Below are 21,223 nucleotides of genomic sequence, written 5' to 3'. Positions count from 1 at the left end.
TTTGAAACTGTGGGATCTCCACCACAGTTTAATATTATATTCTGTGGGTTTGAAAAGTGCTTAATCACACTGTAAAAGTGACATAATTTCAGAAAAGAAAAGTCACAAAAAGGCAAATTCCCTAAGTGGCAAAAATATTGGCACTAAAATAACACTGATTTAATTTTTTACAGCTTATGGTATGCCAGTATATAGGTATATCTCCAATGAAAACAAGTAAAAAGAAAATAGCATAAAAACACCTTAAAAGTGCTTGATAATACACATAACATTACAAGCTATAAGACAGGATGAAATAATGTACATAACCTCAGCAGCCAGTACACCAAATGTAAATTTTAAAGGGTGAACATTTTTGGTTTATATCTTTTTAGAAAAGATATGTTTTCCACAACTTGAAGTTCATCTTTAAAAAAAATGTCTGAAAGTGTCTGACCCTGTGAAAAGGGACAGCATAAAATAATTTCTGTCACTTTGTTGGGATAAATACTCCCTTCCTAAAAATTAAAAACAACTTTCTAATATTTCACAAACTACTATAAATGAAGGAGACACCAGGCTGTCCCTCACGGTGATCAAGGCAGTTTTGGACAATACTCCAGGGTCCTTGAGCAAGACACTTTAATCTATAGCTGATATTGACCTCTGACCTGAGGAGGAACATTCCCTAAAATAATTTCCATATTGGAATCAGTGAAGCATTCATTTTTAAATGAAGTTGGTGAGTAAACTGGAAAACATGAAACAAAAAACACAAGACAAAACATGTTATGATTGGTTTTACATTTATTTTCCATTGCACAATAATATCTATATGTACTGTATCTACAGTCTAAACTGTTTGTGGCAGCAGATTAAGTCAGACATCCATGTGAAATTTATTTTAATAAAACTGTACAAAAATTGCCTACTATGAGAAAATACTGCAACTCCACAGATATTCATCCCAGAAGACAGATGGATGGAAGTATGGCGACTGAGAAACCCTTGAGCTCTCCTGCACGGTGCTGTGAGCCTAGCTTCAATTTCAATGCATTTTTACAGCGCAGGGAAAGCAAGAGTTTTCATGAAGCAGAACACTAACATAAACGGATGTACCAATAAAATAAATATAATCTCTCACACTTATACAACTGGCATGATCAAACGAAAATGGGACACTCGCCTGATGTGTGACGAGAACTTCAGGTTTGATCAACATGGTGGTAAATACAAATGCCAGAACAGACAGACAATCTCTAAAAGGGATAATACATGGTCGTTTCAAGTTTGTAAACACTTAATATCATGCATCCTTCAATGTGCAATAAGAGACCACTTAGGACATATATGTTGCAAACTGAAGCACTTTAAAGCCGAGCCCAAACTTTGCAGAGAGACCGGGTGGCCAACCGAGAGAAGATGACCCTCCTGCAGTAGCAAAGCTTGAATCTGAGATGAGCATGTTCAATACAGAACCAGAAATGTTTATTGTCATGTCTGGATGATGGATAATTATGCACAACCATTGTTTGGACATTAATGTGAGTTATTCTATCCAAAAAATTACATTAAAGGTATTCGTTTTCAATAACTCTTGAAATTAAAAGTATATATATATTTGTTTTCAAATATATAAATATATCATAGTATCATTAACCTGACATTGAAAACAAATCTGAGAGTGAAGCAATCAGCATAATTGGCAAATGACATAGATAAGCATAGGTTCTGTCATGTTTTGGTCCTTTCAAAAATAAGAAAATGGGACACGAAAAAATGAACACATTGAAATCATACTAACAAAATTATGTTAAGTACAAAAAATAGTGCAAAACCCACATAACTGCCCTTTCAAATGGGTTTATCTCAGTAGTATAAAGTAGATTTTTTTTTTTTTTTTTTTTTAAATCAGCCAGCTAAAAGTGAAGGGTTTTATTCCAAAATGCTGTATATCCGTCTTGGAGGAAACATTTTTGGTCTAACTGATAACTCATAATCTCCTAAGTGTACATGATTTTATACTCTTAAATCTAAGACAAGGTCTCAAAACCTCTCACAGTATCGCTTAAGTTTAACTTCATGCATTTTCCATTAGTCTGTGTTACATGATTATCTTTGGTGGATATCTCATTTAGGAATGAAACTCTTCAAATTCACTTTGCCTGTCCTCTGAACATAGGTACAGCAGTTTTGGACAGTAATGAGGGTGTCATGCCCATAAGAAGAAGCTAAAGCCAATCTACTTTCGCCCCTACACACAGGAGACTTCTTGACTTCATAGTGCTGTCCAAGGTATCCAGACTGACTCTTACCATTTGGAAAAATCAAGACAACTCTGTGAAATTAAGCAACTCTTTGGTGTCGGAAAAGAACATGGCCGCAAGCGTACAGTATGTCACGTTGCCTCAACCTGCACTGTCAGATTTGTGTCCAGCTGTCCCATTATTTACACAATTTGGCAGCAATCTGGACTGACAAAAGTCTCGTCTCTCTTTTCAAAATAAAAGACCGAAAGATAATGCTCCTACATTGACACAAATAGCAGCATATCCTTGCACCTCATGAAAAAAAAAAAAAAATCTAATTACAATAAGAATTCTAGTTAATCACATTGAAAAACACTGTCAAGCAAAAACAAAAACCTCAAAAGACCTATTGTAATACACTGTATCTATGTAGTATTATAAATATTGGCGCCCATACACATATTCCTGAATATATGTATGTTCACAAACGCACAGATATACACATAGGTAGAGGTTAGCATATATGCATCATGAGGCAAAGGCAGAAGACAACCAGTTTTTAACCGTATGGTTCGGAGAGAGATGACCAATGGCACTGTGTGGAACACTCTGTGGTGCTTGGTCATTTCTACTGGCAGCTACAAATACAAAGACAGCATTACCATTTCAACTGTGCTGTAAGAGACACATGCTTTTTTCCCTACACACTGAGAAACAAGACAAAAATTAACTTCAGCTATGACCGAATGCAACAAAAGAAATTTGAAGAATCATGTATAGATATAATCTTTATCACAAAAAACTTAAAATTGTAACCAAAATATACATTTATGCTAATTATATTAAGGACAATCTTTGTCTTGCCCTTCAACACATCATCCTTCTCATACGTGATTTAGCTACAGCCCCTTGAAAGCTAGAAGAATATAAAGACCTTCAGGAGTTTTCCAGTGTATCTACTCTTCATTCTTCTGATAGATCAATGTAAACTCTTCATCGGGGGTAAACATTTTCAGCGCTTTTTTGCTCATTTAATTGACAAAGGAAAAAAAAAAAAATGCCCAACATACAAACTCCTATAATTGCTATTTATCATACTGTTCCAATAAATAATCAACTTTAAAATAAAAACAAAGTGACTCTCAGAAAAAAAGCCATTTATCCTTCTCAACTAAAGCAACTTGGTTGGAAAAAGCTCTAAAAGGAGTGGTCGGTGATGAACTAGTTTACTACCAGCCCTTATTTGGTGAGGAGCAATAGATTCATCATCTCCCTGTCCATTTTTTTCACGGTTCTAAGTGCTTGAAAGGCCCTTTTTTTGGACAATCATGACAAAAACAGACTGACAAAAGGACAGATGTCAAACTCCTAAAAATAATTGACAAGAAAAACAAACCGACTCAAGACCTTCACTGATTCAATCATTCCTATAGAAACCAACATCTTCACTGACTTGATCAGATTTGAAGGACAACGGGTTATCAGACCTTTCTCCTCATTTAAGTCCACTGTGTTTGGCAGACACCATAAAGGGCAGAAAAAGGAAAAGAGAACAATTGCAATTAGGCCACCACAAGTACATGTTTTGCAGAATTGTCTTTCCTCTTTCAGAACAAAACAGCAGGGTGTGTAGATATATATATGAGATATATATGAGTGCATGACTGATGGATATGAAAGGTCCTCTCTCTCTTGATCTGGGGACAGATGTTATGTGAACATCTGTGCTCTCTGGTGAAACTGAAAGAGAGATTCCTAAGAGCTTCTCTTCTTCCATTTCTTTCCATTCTCATTACGTTGGGGCGACCAGTGTCTACTCCGCAGCAGTCCTCCGGTGACTGAAGTTATGCAGAGTGTATGATATTGTGCTGAGAATAAAAGCATGAGTCTGTTGAGCAGAACCCCCCGTGGAGAGAAATAGAGAAGAGAAGAGGAGGGACCTGCAGCTCCTCAGAGATACTGGTATGCGTGATCACAGAGTCCGATGCTCTCCACGCTGCCATCAGAGCTGGTACCACTTTTTATCTTTGTACTTCAGCATCATCTGAATTCAAAAATAAAAGCAGGGGAGTCAGACATAAGAATTTAAACTGTAAACAATGGTTAAGGTGCTCAAAGAAATGTCAGGTGCATACATCATGGGCATGTTTGGAGAAGGACTCTGCGCTGGCCATCATGGCTGCCGTTCTCTCCTCCAGCTCACCCAATTTCTGCCCTCTCTCGTCCAGAGCTACCCGGGCGCGGGCCAGCTCACCCACAACCCCAGACGCTGCACCCTTCATGCCCTCCATGCTGCCTGGGCCAGGGATGTGCTGGGCCAGGCTACGGGAGGCCTTACCAGCAGTTGTTTCACCAACTATCGAAGATTTTAAAATTAAAAAAAAAAAAAAAAAAGAGGTCATGTTGCCAAATCTTCTTTTGTCATGTTAAATCAAATGGTATCTTGGCGATTACAGAATTTTTCTGAAACCCAAAAGTCATCCGCCACGTTCCCAAAATGAGTGAAATTTATGTCTAAAATATGTATGATTTTTATGGTGTTAAAATCTTCATACTGAATGAATTTAACTTTGTCACATTTCACATAAAATAAAATTTAAAAAGTTTCATACGCTATTAAGAAGTATAAATACTAAAATACTTTAATAGTAGTTGGAATCTAGAAGAGAAATATAGACAATGGCTCTCTTATTTATACAGACTACAAATGTGCCGTTGGAGCCTGAGCGCCGGCACTCATAGGGAGCAATAGAAGCCAGTCGTGTTGAGAAACAGAAACAGAAATATATCAATATGCAAATAGAAGCATGTATGTAAATGAGGGAATCATGATGTGATACTAGGCTGTTCTGTACTCACAGAGGTCCTCCCTGTCCAGAGACTGAGCTCCTCCACCAAAAAGGCCTTTGAAGAAACCTCTGTTAGGAGCCTCTGGTGTCTCCACAGGGGTAAATAACTCACTGAGCATCTCCTGGAGAAGACAGAAAACATCAGCACGCATCTATTTCAATCTATATTCCCTGTGGACATATAGACTGACCTACAAAGCTTGTTTTTTTTGTTTGTTTGTTGTTTTTTTAGTCATTTAGCCATTTCAGGTGTTAATAATGGATATGAAATTATGTCATTTCACATGTCTGAAAAGAACACAAATGTTTTTAAATACTAAACTCTAATACTAGTGACCTCAGAAGATTAATAAGTGCCTTCCCAGATTCAGACTTGAACACAGAGGATGTTTGGTGTAGGGATAGTTGCTGTTGTGTTGGGAAGCCCAAAGATTCATTTCAAACACTGACATATTGTACTTTGGTTTGTTTCAGTCTGCACATTTACCATTATCGGCTCTGATAATGACACATGAATTCAAAATTTTCACAATAAAACTCATTCACTGATTGAAAGTATCTGACCTGCAGGTTGTCACAGGTCTCCTGGCTGTAGGTGATCCTCTGGATCTCGGTGGGAGAGGTGAGGTACAGGGCTTGACCTAGGTTAGAGAAGCAGAACGTTCTGGCTATCCGCATGTCCGTCAGCGGCAGGTAGTTCACATCCAGCAGAGGCCGTAGACTGGGCAAACTGTGAGGATACAAAGATTAGACAGCGTAAGGCCACCAGGCAGCTGACTGTTACTGCTGCATCTGTCCTCCTTTGGACTGAGATGTATCTTTGCTATGAAATGAGCTGGACAAAGATAGTTATTTTGGTTTCTGAGAGTAGATGTCAATACCAGCCGAAGCTACCGGTAACGATACCTCAGAGTCATGATGTGCCCATTAGCACAGAAACAGGCGATGAAGTTAGCTCCGGCCATCTGCACAACATCAGCCCTGAGCACGAAGGAGGTCTCTGTGATGTTGTGTTTGTAGATGCAGGTTTGAGAGGGCATTGCCACCACCTTGGCCTGTTTCTCCGAGCACAGCACAGCAAACTGGGAGTCTTGACCCTCTTGTGATGAGGGAGGGGAGGCTGGCCTGCGCCTCCGGCTCTTCTCCTTCTCCTCATCTGAGGCATTTGGGTCATACCATGGCTCGTAGGATGGGGGCAGCAGAGTTCCAGTGGAGTCCAGCATGGCCATCGTCAAAATGCCTCCTTTGAGTCTGACTAGAGTGCCTGGAAAAATGGGTAATAAAGAGGAAGAATTAGAGACTCCCTTCAAATTACCACAGGATGTAAAGCAAAATCTTGCTCTCCTACTTCTGCAGTCCTTAACTCGTGGTCAACTAAAAGGACAGTAGAGCATGGACGGTTGGATATTTTCACTTGGAACATGTGCACATTAACTGAGATGGGAAATAAATAAATATAACCACTTTCACTAGTCGACCACCCTATTCAAACTTTCTCTCTGTCCTGTGCTCTCACTAAGGTTAGAGAAATTGCCTTTACACATTTTGGCGCAATAGAATTGACCTAACTCTGGCATGACATTTCAGTTTTTGGAAAAGAAAAATACAGGATTGGTCTTTTTTGAACCTTGTGTTCAGCAAATATGACTGACATTTAACGATGCAAGGCTGCTATGTATATACAGTATATATCTAGTACGTATATTACATATCTTACCGCAGGAGGAGATGCCGACTGGCTGCTGTTGCCTCTGGTCCCCACCAGGCGGCAGGCTGAGGGCCACCATCATCACAGAGCCCTGGGTGGTTCCCACCAGCACACCGGGACCGACCACGCTGTCCGTCTTCCTGGGATAACTCTCACAGAAGTGAAAGGAGGAGATGGCCTCTCGAGATTCTCTTTCTATGCTGGTTACACTCGAGCTACGCGAGCGGGTGAATGAGTTATCCTTGGCATCTGGACAGCGGGAGTGAGCACAGAAATAAGACGATGAGGAAATCGTTCATGTGAAACTAAAGGGGTAAGAAGTTTACAGAGGACTTCTCCATGCAAACAGGAGAATTAGAGGTATTATGGCATAAAATCCACCAAGTCAAAACTCAGTTAACATGTTAGGGCTATGTTTTGCGACCATGTGATTAGTGGAGCACGCCTTTGATCATATTCATGTCTTTCATGGAAATGACTCAGTGCAGCCAAAAAAAAAAAAAAAAAAACAAACCCTTCATCTATGGCACACCAAAAAGCTTTTTGACATTGAGATTTTCTTTCACAGTTTACACCCAAGGATGCAGTTTTCTTTAAATTGTTCCCAATTTGTTTTTCTGCTATTAAAAATTTGACAACAACATTCTCAATGTGAAAAAATGCGTAAGATATGAATGTAGTACTACAGTGACTCCCAAGGAAGAACTGTTATAAGGAGCAAAAATTATTCATGCCTCATTACTGTGCTGACGGAAGCTGAAACACAAGCTTTTACCCACTTTAAAAAGCTAATGAGGGATCGCAACAGAAAATAAAAAAAGATCTGTGACACAGAAGGGAAGGCTAAACAAACTGCCCTGCAAACAAGAAAAGCAAGATTTTTAATGCTGAGTGCAGTCAAGCCAGTGGAACCTCCTCAAAAAGAAGAACACAATCATTGTGAGAGGATTAGTGTCATATGTCAACCAATTCGAAATAAAAGCCCCAGCAGTGGTGGGGGTTAGTACCAGTTATCCCACTTCAGCCCAAACCTGGTCCACTCACAGGAGTCAGGGGCTGACTTAGTTCTACATACGTCCGCCTTCTGGCTCATCCTGTCTGCTGCCTTGCCTTTGTTCATACAATAAAAGTGCGTCTTACATGTGAGAGAGCGCCATCGTTGGGACCTCTCCTCTGCACACAATGCACACAGAGACAGTGTTCATCTCAACTTACAGTACAAGATAACAGGAGTCTCACATTCACACAAAACATGCTGTTAGAGAATAAGCAGTATTCTCAAAGGAGTATTTTGAAACTGTGAATTTAATACTAAGCAGAAGATTCAAATGACAAGAGGAACACCTGTAAGAAAATATAAAGGTTCTTTGAAACTTATAGGCATTAGTTTTGGCTTACCCAGGTCTGGCTTTTGCTCACTAGTCGAGCTAATTTTCCGTGACATCTTGGCTGTAACAGAAACAAATACCCCAATTTTATGAGGAGAGAATGAGGGCTAAAAATTGACATTTTTTTTGTTGATGAATCAAAGGTTACTGAGATAAATTACAACCGATGATTAAGTAATCATCAATTAATTATTTTGTCATAATTTTTACTGCAAATTAGTGGGTAGTCAATCGAAAAAAGTCAACGTAAGAGTGGTGATACATACTGTAGGACAACTGCTGAGGACATGCTTACAGTATATGCTGTGCATTGCTTTAAGAGGAATATTCTGATTCCAAAAACATTTGACTTGGTTTGTTTTGGGGTTTTCGATAGGAATATTGTTCCTTGCTACCAAAAGTACCCCAAAAGTTGCCTGTTGTAGTCTATAACCACCCTAAGAGAAACCCTGAGAATACAAAGGACGCTGAGAAGCATCACAGACAACCAAAGGGCCTGTAATGCCAAACAAAGCAAGAGGCAGTCAAGAAATAAGGTAATTATAATTCATTGAACATAGTTATGCAAAGAGAGTGGGAGGAAAGGTAAAAAAAAAAAAAAATCAGTGGGCAGCCAAACATTTAACACTGACTGAAGCCCTGGAATCAGAAACACACACAGCAAGTGTCTACAATCAGAGAGAAATATTTCACTTAAACAATTAAGTGATGCGGTTAGACATTAGTACGATAAATATGGTGGCATGAAGCAGATTTTCTATGCTTTCGAATTAGTAAAAATATGAAGTATAGAGTAACATCTGCCAATTTGGCATACCTTTTTCTACCTACAGTTGCGTAACAACAGCCTACAGCCTATTGTGACAAATTTCTGCATAGAAAATCTGAGGCCTGAAATTTAAAAGATGTCCTGTCATGCATTCGATGAAGAATCCTGATTAATTTCTGATATCGACTATGAAACCCCAAAACCACGTGATTAGTAAAAACACGTTTCCTGAATGCACTTCTTTCTGTCATTGGTACGAGAAGCACAGACTGATGTAGGATTAAGGCACAGTGTGGTTAGAACGCCGTCATTCAGAGAGAAAGAGTGAGTAATCAGAAGGAATACATTTGAATGATACAGTACCAAAGTCATTGGCAACCGTCTTGGAAAAGCGTCTGCTTTTGAACTTCACTGGAAATAAGGTTCAAAAAGACAAATCAGAAAACTGCAGCCACTTTACAAATGCTTGAATTTAAGTGGATATGCAGCTTTGAATGATACAGTACCCTTCTCTATGAACTTCTGTTTTCGTTCATCGTCTGAATTGCATGGTGAGGTAGATCCTACATGACAAATAGCGGCAATTGAAAAAAAAAGGTATTTTAAAATAATAAAATGATTTGTTTTTTTGCATGGAGCACTAACGCTTACCTGACGTAGGTGATTTGCAGCGGTCCTCTGAGGTGTTAGATCCATCGTTGGAATCGCACAGTGCTGTGGGATCCACAAAAGTCGTAATCAAACATGGCAGATTTAGTCCTACAATTCGACTACTCTTAGCAACTCTTACTAAAGCTATGCCAACTTCTACATTACAGTACATGTGGTGAAAATAATAAAGGGTCACCTATTTAAACAAAGGCAGGGATAGCTATCCATACAGTCCAGTAAATACACCAAACTTGAGTTCACAAACCTATTACATTTGACTCAATGTGTCACTGTTTGTCTAGTAAAACAGGAAGGCAGGGTTGAAAGATAAACTACCTGATTTTGTTACAGAACCCTCAAGTCTTAAAATTTCCTCCCAGCTGACTGCTGGTGTTTAAAAAAAAAAAAAAAAAAAGTCAATAGTGAGCTTTGGGGATGGGGGGTTGCTATAACCAAATCAGGGAATATATCTTCATGGGAAGAAGGAAAGGCTTTATAGGAGAAAAATGATACTAGGAGGGGTAAATTCTGACACAACATGACTTACTGAAGTGAGGTGAGCGTAGTTTTTTCACAGACTCAGTATACAAGTTAGAAAGTCTGGACATGCAAGACGTCACATTTGGAATGTCTTTATCAAATCACAGAGAGAGACCAAGAGTAAAAACAGTGAGACAGAAAAATGACTGGAAATCATAAGTGCAAAAGAGAAGGACGTCTCAGAGGCTTGCTGCTGGATTTGCGATGGAAATTAAACAGTATAAATATATTTCTCACATAGCATTCTTATAGTTCACATGAACTAAAAAAATGCTTTGCATGGCAGAAAACCCAATTAAAAGAGCAAAAAAGAGTTAAAAGAGTCTAGCACCAGACGACTGAGACTGAGAAGAATGAATACAAATAGCGAATGAGAGGATGATTAGATAAAAAAGAGAAAATAAATGACATGAGAGAAACTGCTAGGCTAGTACAAGCAAGTAAACAAGGCTTATGTACTGTTTTCATCATTCAAACAAATCAAAAGATTATTTTATTACAGGAGAGAGGCAATGATACAGCATCCACTCTGACTGCACAGGTCCCCAACATGTTAGCTCCACTGTCCTTGCACAGTCCAAATGAACAGATGGAGAATCTGTCAGTGATGCCCCCTGTTGAGGGAGAGGAGCTACTGCAGGGGGTGGTGGTCATAGTGCGAAGTAACAGCGGCTGCCAAGTGTCAGCGCTGCCTCCCTAACCCACCTCTAACGGTCAGTCAGTGTTAAGCAACGCAATGGAATATAAGGTAACTCACTATTGAATAAAGCGTTTATTTCAGGGAGATTAATGTGAGTCAGGGCAGTCGGTGCAGCTACTTAGCAGTGCTTAGAGAGTGAGCACCAGGAAAAATGAGACAGGGGTATAATTTTTGGAGTGCAGCTCACCTCCAGAGGGCTGTCGTGCTTTGCGTGGGGAGCGAGGCTGCCTCTGGTAGGGGTCAGATGGGCTATACAGCTCTGATGTGCCCATGTTGAGGAGCAGAGTTTTCTGGAGGTAGTCCACCACAGCCAGGCCATTACTGTTTCCAAACACCACGCTGAAACACAGGGGGGGATGAGGGACACGGTGTAATTAGGATTCAGATGCTATTTTGGCTCCTTACTCCAAACTGTGATACAGGCTTTATTTACAGTTGCACTATATAAATGCCTGGTTACTGCCTTCTGCGTGACAGGATGCACTTAAAATTTCTTGATACACACAAATTTTGCACAAAAAAAAAAGCTACTGGACAGGCATAACTACCACTGTCAGGACAAGTGTGGGCATAAAGTGATGTGACCTCATGCCAAAATATCACGTGTGCTGGCCATAGATACTTACAGGCCGTAGGAGGAGTTGATAGCCAGGCTGGTGATCTGCTGAGGTGGCTCCCCGCTCACCCACACCAGCTGGATCACCAGCTCCACCTGGTAGCCCGGAGACTGCTTCAGCGGGGAGCTCCGCACCCTGCATCAAACACACAGCAACATGAGACAGCAGGATATGGTTTATATGGGAACGAATCCTGACCCTTTGCTGCACTGACAATATGATCATTTTTTATTATTGTTATTCCCCCTTCCAACCTTCTGCTGTCAAAACATTTTCATCATTTTTAATATCTTTATACAGAAGAACATTTTCCCCTGGTGTACTGATGTGGAAATTTCATGAAGGATTGAACAGATGGCTGTAAGGAATGAATGGATGACTACGTCACACAAATGACCTTTTTGTTTCAGTTTTTGGTTTGTTCAGTAACAATCTGCTTCACAATGAAACAAAAAGCTTGTCCCAATTCAATCTTTTTTGCCAAAAAAAAAGAAAAAAAGAAAAAAAAAAGAACAAGAAGACACTGTTGTCCATACTGCAGGCATGGTATATTGTCCCGGGGTCCGTCAGAGGAGCTGTTGCCTGTGGAAGGCTGGGTGGGCACTTCAGTCTCCTGAGGGCTGGGGGGAGCTCCCGGGGTTGGCAGAGTCGGCGTCTGCTCCCCCCCTGGATCAGGGGAATCCACTTCGCTAAATTCACTCTGCATCCGCACCTCCAAAAGCTTAACACAAGAGATGATTTGTCACAAAAAGGCTTGTTCTTGTACCTCCACTTCTCAAAACACCTGTACATGCATGCATGCCAGAGGTTTCTTTCCCTAAACTGTATTTCCCTGAACTGTCTGTCACAAAAAAGAAAAAGAAAACAAAAAAAACTACAAAGGGCAGTGGCCTGTCTGCAGTCAGATAAAAGTTTCAGGACTAAGATTTAAATGATTAACATTTGTCCAAAACTTTAATTCTGCATGTTTCTGATGACACTGCCATGGAAAATGACGTTTACCCACCTGCACAACTTCAGTGGTGATTTCTTGCTTGCTGAACCTATAGACGATAACGTGGGCAGACACACCTGCCACACAGAGCATCCTGCTCTCAGGGCACCAGGACAAGGTCTGGATGGCGAATGGGTCCTCTTCTACTATATCTGTACTTGGCTTCTCCTCCTTACTGCGAGCCCGCTCAAAAACCTTGGCGGTCTTCAACTTGTACAGCACTTGAAGCATTACTTTGAGAAGAGTGAAGAAAAAGAAAGATATGATGATCCTCTACCTACATCAAATGTACCCATGGCAGCAACTAGTGTGTTGGAGTCAGTATTAATTCCAGTGGGCATTAAATGCACAAAAGCAGTTGTCACCAAGATCCGTAGTGTGAATTTGGCTAAACGTTAATAATCTCTCTAAACACTGTCATTGAGGGGAAACAGTAATCTATGCAGATGACACCGTAGTGTATACACATGCTAAAACGGCATAGCCAGCTGCTTCAAAGCCTAATACAGCCATGGCAAAGCTCTCAGAGGGATTAATCAATTGATCAATTGCGTTTAAGCCTAAATCAATTGCGTTTTAACCTCAAAGTCAGCAGGACTCTGTGAATGTGCCCCTCTTCAATCTGCGAACTGCTTCAAGATAGAATTCATACTGTATTCAAGAAGAATAACAAATATTTAAGAAGCAGATTTAAAATGATGTGACATACAACTTTGCAAAATTCAGACAAAAAAAAAAAAAGTAATGCCAAAAACATTGGTGCGACATAACTCTTTCTCATGTACCAACGTGGAATGATAAACACTGTCACTGACAACTCCTTTATTTCCAAATTTTTTGATAAAAAAGCCCGAGCAATATCATTTCTGCAATGTACTCTATAATTCTAGAGTTTGTCTGATGTTCAAGACTTACATAATTTAGCTTCTCTTCCACAGACGGACTTCATCACTGTGCAAGCAGTTCCTTACGTTAATATGAATATCTACATGTAAAATGCACTGGCTTTTATATTCTCATCTTTGCAGATCTCAATGTCTACCATTTTCTGAGCATATGTATGATCTTGAGATATGGAAATGTGTAGTATCATAGCATGGATTGTACAGCTGTATGTATTTTAACTGTAACCTGAAATGGGACTAGAAATATTCTGTAAGATGAATCTAATCTTTTGGTGCGATAAAAACTGCACCAAATGCTAATATTTCTGTTGACATTATACACTTACACATTATACACAACATTATACAAAACAATATACATAAAACAAAACTACTCACATGCGGAAGCATCCCAAAATTTGATCGACCCATCAGCATGTCTGTTTTAGGGGAAAACATGCAGAGAAATCATTGAAAAACACCACAAGTCCATGTGTGTGATTCACAGTTTTGCGTGTATCAAAAAATAAATTAATTCATTTATTAATCACTAACCCTGTGATTATGATCTCTGGGTAACTCTGTGTGCCTTGGCCCCAGTTTCCCCCACTAATTGGCCATTCCTGTGAAAATAAGAACTTTAAATGATCAAATGCAGTAATATTACCTCCGTGGGTTTTTTCATTTATTTCCAATAAAAAGCGTGCTTCTCCCTGCAGCGGGGCATAGATCAGGGCAAGGGTATAAATCCATTTGAGTGTTCCCAGGAGCAAAGTGGCCTCAATAATTGTGAGATGGAAGAAAGTTTGAAACCACCGCGTTTGAACAATGCATTTTAAAAAGATTACAAAGATGAATAAATTACCTTCTTGCTGTAACCTTGTCTCTTTTGCCGACTGCCAATGGAGTAAAGTGCAGGTATAAGTTCAGCAGGGCAGTCAGCAAAGTACTCACAGCAAGTCACCGGTGACTCATGTATAGTCAAAGGATATGGAGTCTCAAATATTGGGTACCTGTGAGGAAAATGTGCCATAGGTTAGGTTTGAAAAAAGACTTTCTTATCATATCTGCATGTCTGTCAACTTGAGATGTAAATGCCAATTAATTTTACGGCCAAGTTCACTGACTGACTGACTACAATAAAATGTCCCATGAAATGGCCTTGAGATTGTTGATTATACAGTTTTTAATAGCTTTATTGTAATTTTAAACATTTTCACAATGGAAATTTTATGTTAAATTCATAATTTCTAATCACAGAGGCTGGAATTGGACAGCAATTGTTGCACCCAAACATTAAATGTGACCCACTGTATGTTAGTGCTTTAATGTTGCCGGTTTTTAAACTCAACTGTGACTTTCAAAGCAACAACAGTGCGCTGGGAGGAAACTTGTAGATTTGGGGGCACGTCTAAGTGCAATAACCAATTTGAGGAGTGCATCTTCGGCCTTTATGCTGGCTGGTTTGCCCTCAACAAATATTGGATTTACGGGGTGACATGTTTACACACACCCACCAGTGCAAGTTACAACAACATTAAAAATGTTAACATTAAAAAACAAAGAGAAAATACTGAGATTTGGAATTAAAATACCAGTTCAAGAATATATTTGGCATAGGATGATAAAAGGCAGCATGATACACCGAGGGGAAAAAGCACAAAACATTAAGATTAAGGTAAAAAGAAGACAATGCTTTACCAGAAAACAAATTCCTTTGGAACAATAAAGTTAAAGTTAGACATTTTACTTACATGGAACCTTTAAAGAATAGGAGTAGGTCAAAAATGTAAGTGACTGTGACAGCTCTTGTGTATTGTGTAGAAGAGAAGGATCATGACTAATATTTATTAAAGTCTGAAAAGTTTGAATCCTCCATTTCTGACTTAAATCGTCAATATGGTTAAATAATTAGCAGCATCTCTTGTACACCGTGTGATTGCTCTACAAAACCAATGATGACCTTTGATGCATAGCAAAAATACTCAAACTAAAATATATGTAGCCAAATAAAAATAAGGAGAATGATAATACGTCAAATAATTACCCAATCTGTCCGAGATCTATTACAACTAAATCCTTCTCGAGCAGGACCACCACAGCATAAGGCTCCTGAAAGTCTGGCAAACGAAACGGCACAAAATTAACAGGGATAATGATGTAATTTCAGTGAGCTAATACAGACTCTGCGACAAAGGGAACAAAACCAGTTGAGAGTGGACTATTACAGCTCACCATTTGGATATGGGGTTTCACACAGCGTTAGGAAATCTACAATGGGGTAGTCCATCTCGAGGACGGCAGTGCTCTTTCCATGCATCACAGTCAGACAGGCTCTCCTCCCCAATGTATCGTAAGACAGACCTCCAGACAGGACCATGAATGGGTCCCTGAGTTACGCAAACACACACCAACATTTCCGTTGTTCATTCCGAAAAATTCAATTTGTTGTAAAGGTGAAAAGCTACTCGATCTAATCAGTGGTAAATTGGTGAAGAGGTACACCAAAATTTTTACTGTTGTGCTTTCTCTGGAAATTATTTGGCCCCATTTCAAGAGCATCTATGATGGGAGGAGCACACTTTTTAATTATAATGACAACTATATTACTCCCTCTCCTCTAATAAGATCGAATAATAATTATAATTATAATAATCATAGGAAAGTTTTGTCTTTTTACTTTGTGACCTTGACATGTCAAGTTTGTTCTCTCCAGATAATGATAATTGTGTTGACAGTGATCATAACATAAAACTAATTTATTTAATGATCACAACAAAACAAAGCCTGCAAGAACATAAAAAAATAATTAGACAGGGACCGTCCAAGCTTTCCGCTCAATTTCCACCAGTGTAAGGATACTGTCAACAAGACGGGCCTGTTTGGTATAGTATATGCTTTTGTGATAGAATAACAGGAAAGGCCACTTTCAGTACAGGATATGGATTCAAACCAGAGTCAGTTAAGACACAGGATGGGTGTGGACTTGCTACCAACAAACTTACCCAGCCCTCGTTGTTTTGTACTCCACCTTCAGGATAGGCTTGCATGGTTCTGGCTTTTTTCCATCCTTAGGCTGCTTTCCTAGTGGAGGTCAAACGGCAAAAAGTGCCGATGCAAACTTTAATTTGCGGAAGTACAATACATATGCTCCTGTCCACATATGTTGCTACAATATGAGACATAGGTGGCCTCTATTCAATATGCCTGGGTGTGTATGAACAGTACAACTGTGTGTATACAACAGTTCTAACCATGTGGTGTGATGATCTGTGCAGGCTTGGCCGGGGCTCGTACATTCCATGTGGTCAGAGTGCCATCTGAGTGGCTGCAAACAAACTGTTTACCCTCATGGTGCCAGGCGACTGAGTGGATCGCCTGGAAGACACACAGCAGCACATCGTTACAGTGTGATACGTAAAATATATGCAAATTTTACAGCTGTGCAATGATAAATAAGAAGATCTGTAGTAGCTCCGTGTGCGACATATTGAAAAGGTTACGGCTGGTTTTATATTTTTCTTGGAGTCAAAAAAAATCCCATGAAAAGACTAAAACCAAGAGTCCTTCTGTCACTACTTTCTGACTTCCCCAGCCTATGCCTTGGCTCTAAACCCCAAGCTCCGTCCTATCTACTGAAGAGGTAAATTTTTAAAAAACAAGTCACAAATATATATACCTCCCTCTTTAAAAAGACTAAACAATTTCTTAAACAGCTGGGCACTGTAGTTTCTAGCAAAAGTGACTGAAAGAGGAGTACATTATGTATTTGTCGAGGACTATTTTCAGACGCGGATTAACTCATTTGGTGCTCTAGTGAGTATCTATGGCTGGCGGACAGTGTATATGGGATTGACTCGAAATAATCCACAGGCAATGATGTAAAATGTCACCCAGTGCAACACTGTGGCTCAGTGATGTGTATTTAATCGTTTTTTGAACAACAATGGAACTCTGGCAAAGAGGAATAAGCAATATCAGGTTTTGCCTATAATGGCAAAGCTGGTTTGTAGGATTAATTCATTCTTAGTTGTTGTCTCTTGATGGGCTTGATTGACAGTAAGAAAACTAAACAATATCACCAGGCTTATTCTTCAATAGTGCTGCTGCGCTATCATTTCCACGCTTTGAGAAAATGCTTCTCATCTTGTTGAAGCAGAAAAGGAACTTGATTATAGATTTTGGCAAATTTTTCATTGTTTCACTTCATGTTATAAGAACAATAATCTACAAAATTGTTTTATTTTACTTGATCCACTGGATATCATCTTAATTCCAGTGTGTATAGTACAGGAATAACAATTACAAAATAGCCTTTCCTTCACCGTGTAATCTCAACCAACAACTTAAGTTATCCAGTATGAAAGCCCCTGAGACAAAACCTCCATGGGGAAAAAAAGGACCAGCTATTTCAGGCTTCCTTCACATGTCCTCTCACATGTGAAGGAAGTGATAGATTGTGCAAAAAAAAAAAAAAGACCAAACATGTTGTTGAGACAACAAACTTACTAGCATCTTCGCAAGAACTGAGTGGAGAGAAAATAATGTCTTACCTCATCATAATTATAGCGGTAGTCAGCTTTCTTGGACTTCAAATCCCACAACACCACTACCCCACACTCAAATCCAATCAGAAGCTGCAATAACAAGGGAAGCAAAGCAGAGCTTAACTGACTGCTGTGAAACCACATTCTGCTCATATACCTGAGTCTGGAGTTAGCATGACTGCATCACGAACAGTATGTGATGTTCGAAAGATGGATCATCTTTAGCAATACTTGGTAACACTTTACTTTACAGGTATTGTAATTTCTTAATCGCTTCGTAGCACATTTCTTTGAAACATCTATGTAATTTAGTACTTACTATAGGGAATATAGGCAAATTTCTGTCCCGTAGTAAGTACCAACTCATTTAATGACTATGTATACCAGAAAATTCTACAGTAGTTGTGTAGCTGTGTATATTTTACATGCAGTATTTGATTTCCAGAAGAATTTCCTTGAACAGCTTAACTGCTAATGACCCAAAAAAAATTCTGTCCACCTGATCCAAGTGATTAAAATGTATTGTATTCTAAGCCTGCTTGTAATTTAAAACTACACATAGAAAAACAAATTCTACTTTTTTCCATGTTCCATGATGTTTGACCATGGAGACATCCCTCGCTTGTTAGACTTAACAGGTGCAATGCACTCCTGGCCTGCTGAAGCCAGTGCTGCCGTCAAAAACAAAACAAAACAAAAAAAACTGTATCTCAACCTCTTCTGTCATGATTTTCTCTGTGTGTAGCATCGTGCAAGGTCTTCTGTAAACGACTAGGTTAGGAAGAAATCTTTTCCCTTTGATTTTGGCACTAAAACTGATGTTTACCATTGGCATTTTAATTAGCTGAAAATGTTCTATTATCATTCTCCATTGTAGCTGCACAAGCAACATTGACATTGTGTCGTCTGCACCGGAGCAGTTATCCACAGAAAAGAAGAAAACTATGCCATGTTTTTAAAAAAAAAAAAAATGGTACATTCTGTTTTATGTTTTGGAGCAGAAATTTATCTCTTCCGTACAGGTTATGTTTACCTTTCCCTCATCCATGGGGTTATCACTGATGTGCACAACAGGCCCTGGGTGTGTCTTGGTGGATCTGTGCAGGTTTTAAAGAGAACAGACAGAAGAAAAAAGAGACAGTGTGTGTAAATTTAAGATAATTTGTGTTGTGTGGATGAACATGATGAATACCTGATGAGTAAAACGTATCTGCTACATGTTGTCTAACACATATTTTCTAGCATTTTCGAAGGAGTGGAAGATAGGCAGACAATTAGGAGAGGGAATTCAAAAAATGTGCATTGGTGCACCAGAGAAAGAGACATTACATATGAGAGAGACAAACAACAAGGGAGAACAGGGTCACATGAGGGTCTATGAGAGATTATTGTATGTGGAGACAGCATCACCGTAGCAACAGAGCAAAGAGGCATGGAGGAAGTGAGGGCCTGGCTTAAAGAAAGTGTTGCTGCCTCTGAATGTGGTCTGGCTCCGGTAGCTAATGATCTCATTGCTGCTGATGAGTCGATACAGTCAGAGATGTAGAAGTGAATAAAAGGAAGGGATGGACTGGAATATGAACTCCAGTCCGTAATCATCACAATTTGATATATCATCAAAATAAAGAAGTGTTTTAATATACAATAATCCTGATTAATTCATGTATACAGTATGTTTTCTCATCTTAAAGATTTATTTAAAACAGCTTCTCACACATGGTTTTTTACTACCTGAAAAAGAAGGTAAACCCTATTTTAATCAAATAACTGAGTTTGGTGAGTTCAGCTTCCTCTTTGATCATTAAGACCATAGAGGCTGTTTCTGTCCACTGCAGGAGACCTAGAATAGGAATCCACAAGTTTGCAGAGACTACAAACTATGAAGCAGTGAGTGTGTTGAAAAAACATTTCCATCAGAGATCGGACAACTCTTCTAGTAAGAAAAGATAGAATATTATGTTTTTAATTTCACACTATAAGCAAAAACTCTCTTCTTTAATCATTTCACAGTCAGACAGACAAAATCATTTCCCATCTCCACTGTCTGTTTCTGAGACACTCATCTGAGCTGATGGTATACCTTGGTGTTCTGACACTTTCGACTCCCTGATCTAAAACAGCAATTTATCAGATTTCACCAGCACCCTCACACACACAGCTTTTTCTACTCTACTTCCAATTTTAGCTGCCAGTCACTGTCTCAAATTATTTTCTTACAGTTCCCTGGTGGGTGCACTAGAGAAATCACTTCCAAAGAACAACTTTTACTGGCTTAAGGTTTATTTTTTCCTAAAGATAATTATCACACTATCCATTTTCAGATCCATTGCATGCAAGGATCAGGTACTTCAATACTATTATAACCAAGACATTTAAAGGTTTCCATTCAGTGTATTGGGTGACACTGATTTTATCTACTGAAATCTAATTTTACCTGCATGTGGCACCTGCCAAGTTTTATCTGAACTCTGCAGGAAATGCAGTAGAACATCCTAAAATGCACAGGATGTGATGTAAAATTCCTTGTGATCCTTACGGTGGGTGTTTACATGTGGGAGTGGGTTACATGGGATAAGTCACTGGGGTTGTCAAGTGGGCACTTCCTAACACAGATGTTCTGTTAAATCAGGCAGCAAACAGCTCCAAAAGTCTCAACAGCAAGTTCTGGCATGGCACAATCACCACCTCCATACCACCCTCACACTGGTCAGGGCTACAGTATTCCCAGCTTACAGGACACACTGTATCTGCAAAAACAGACATCCACATTCCTTTGCCTTTGAGAGTTTCCTGGTTGAAGTGCACACAGAAGATTTGCAAATGGCCAGTGAGCAAAAGGGGGACGGGGATACAGACTCACAGTTCGATGGCTTTGTTCCACATGATGACGTAGCCTGAGAGGGTGAAGGACTCCACGTTGACAATGTGGATGTTTCCTCTTTCTGTGCCGATGTAAAGCCATTTGCTCTGGAAGGGCAGGTGGCAGTATGTGATTCTGTGAGGACAAGATCAGGATCCATAAGCAACCAGGCTTTTCATTATCTCATGACTCAGGCCTATCAAAGAGTCACCCTTGTCCCTAATCATGCCAGTCCAACTGGAAGGAGTAGCGAGTGACTAAGATTTAATTACAAAGGCCTCGCTCTGTGTCCCACTAATGAAGCCAGAGTATATATAGACCAATGGGGAGGAATAGCTAAATACTGCTGTCTTCGCATGGTAGGAAGAAACATTCAGTCATACACCACATTTACAGTGTCACATGGACACCAATGATGTTAACTGTTTTATTGTGTTTCTTTACCTCTATATCAGGTGACATCTTTTGTGATTTTGATTGAACATGGA

The 21,223-nt window shown here is 39.4% G+C and overlaps 1 protein-coding gene across 5 annotated transcripts in view; it reads right to left on the bottom strand.

Annotated features, from left to right (window-relative positions):
* Positions 1 to 791: 791 nt before the first annotated feature.
* The window catches only part of stxbp5b (syntaxin binding protein 5b (tomosyn)), a 28,379-nt gene continuing 7,947 nt past the window's right edge, over positions 792 to 21,223 (bottom strand). Inside the window, exons 5-29 of one of the 5 annotated variants that reach the window (XM_040136567.1) lie at positions 20,736 to 20,870; positions 18,909 to 18,972; positions 17,882 to 17,965; positions 16,583 to 16,706; positions 16,334 to 16,412; positions 15,564 to 15,718; positions 15,376 to 15,448; positions 14,194 to 14,341; positions 13,884 to 13,951; positions 13,728 to 13,768; positions 12,457 to 12,677; positions 11,987 to 12,171; positions 11,460 to 11,585; positions 11,021 to 11,172; positions 9,594 to 9,656; positions 9,449 to 9,505; positions 9,306 to 9,353; positions 8,184 to 8,234; positions 7,830 to 7,958; positions 6,795 to 7,034; positions 5,984 to 6,341; positions 5,642 to 5,807; positions 5,088 to 5,199; positions 4,364 to 4,584; positions 792 to 4,272 (exon numbers count right to left, since the gene is read on the bottom strand). In XM_040136567.1, the coding sequence (XP_039992501.1) occupies positions 4,231 to 4,272; positions 4,364 to 4,584; positions 5,088 to 5,199; positions 5,642 to 5,807; positions 5,984 to 6,341; positions 6,795 to 7,034; positions 7,830 to 7,958; positions 8,184 to 8,234; positions 9,306 to 9,353; positions 9,449 to 9,505; positions 9,594 to 9,656; positions 11,021 to 11,172; positions 11,460 to 11,585; positions 11,987 to 12,171; positions 12,457 to 12,677; positions 13,728 to 13,768; positions 13,884 to 13,951; positions 14,194 to 14,341; positions 15,376 to 15,448; positions 15,564 to 15,718; positions 16,334 to 16,412; positions 16,583 to 16,706; positions 17,882 to 17,965; positions 18,909 to 18,972; positions 20,736 to 20,870 (3,142 nt within the window). In that variant the 3' untranslated portion in view covers positions 792 to 4,230. The remainder of the gene's footprint in view (positions 4,273 to 4,363; positions 4,585 to 5,087; positions 5,200 to 5,641; positions 5,808 to 5,983; positions 6,342 to 6,794; positions 7,035 to 7,829; positions 7,959 to 8,183; positions 8,235 to 9,305; positions 9,354 to 9,448; positions 9,506 to 9,593; positions 9,657 to 11,020; positions 11,173 to 11,459; positions 11,586 to 11,986; positions 12,172 to 12,456; positions 12,678 to 13,727; positions 13,769 to 13,883; positions 13,952 to 14,193; positions 14,342 to 15,375; positions 15,449 to 15,563; positions 15,719 to 16,333; positions 16,413 to 16,582; positions 16,707 to 17,881; positions 17,966 to 18,908; positions 18,973 to 20,735; positions 20,871 to 21,223) is intronic. The other 4 variants (XM_040136569.1, XM_040136570.1, XM_040136571.1 and 1 more) reach the window with 4 other exon arrangements.

This window comes from Xiphias gladius, chromosome 10 (genome assembly GCF_016859285.1).
Source record: "Xiphias gladius isolate SHS-SW01 ecotype Sanya breed wild chromosome 10, ASM1685928v1, whole genome shotgun sequence".
NCBI classification, from domain to species: Eukaryota; Metazoa; Chordata; class Actinopteri; order Istiophoriformes; family Xiphiidae; genus Xiphias; species Xiphias gladius.
This window is presented reverse-complemented; position numbering and strand designations above follow the sequence as displayed.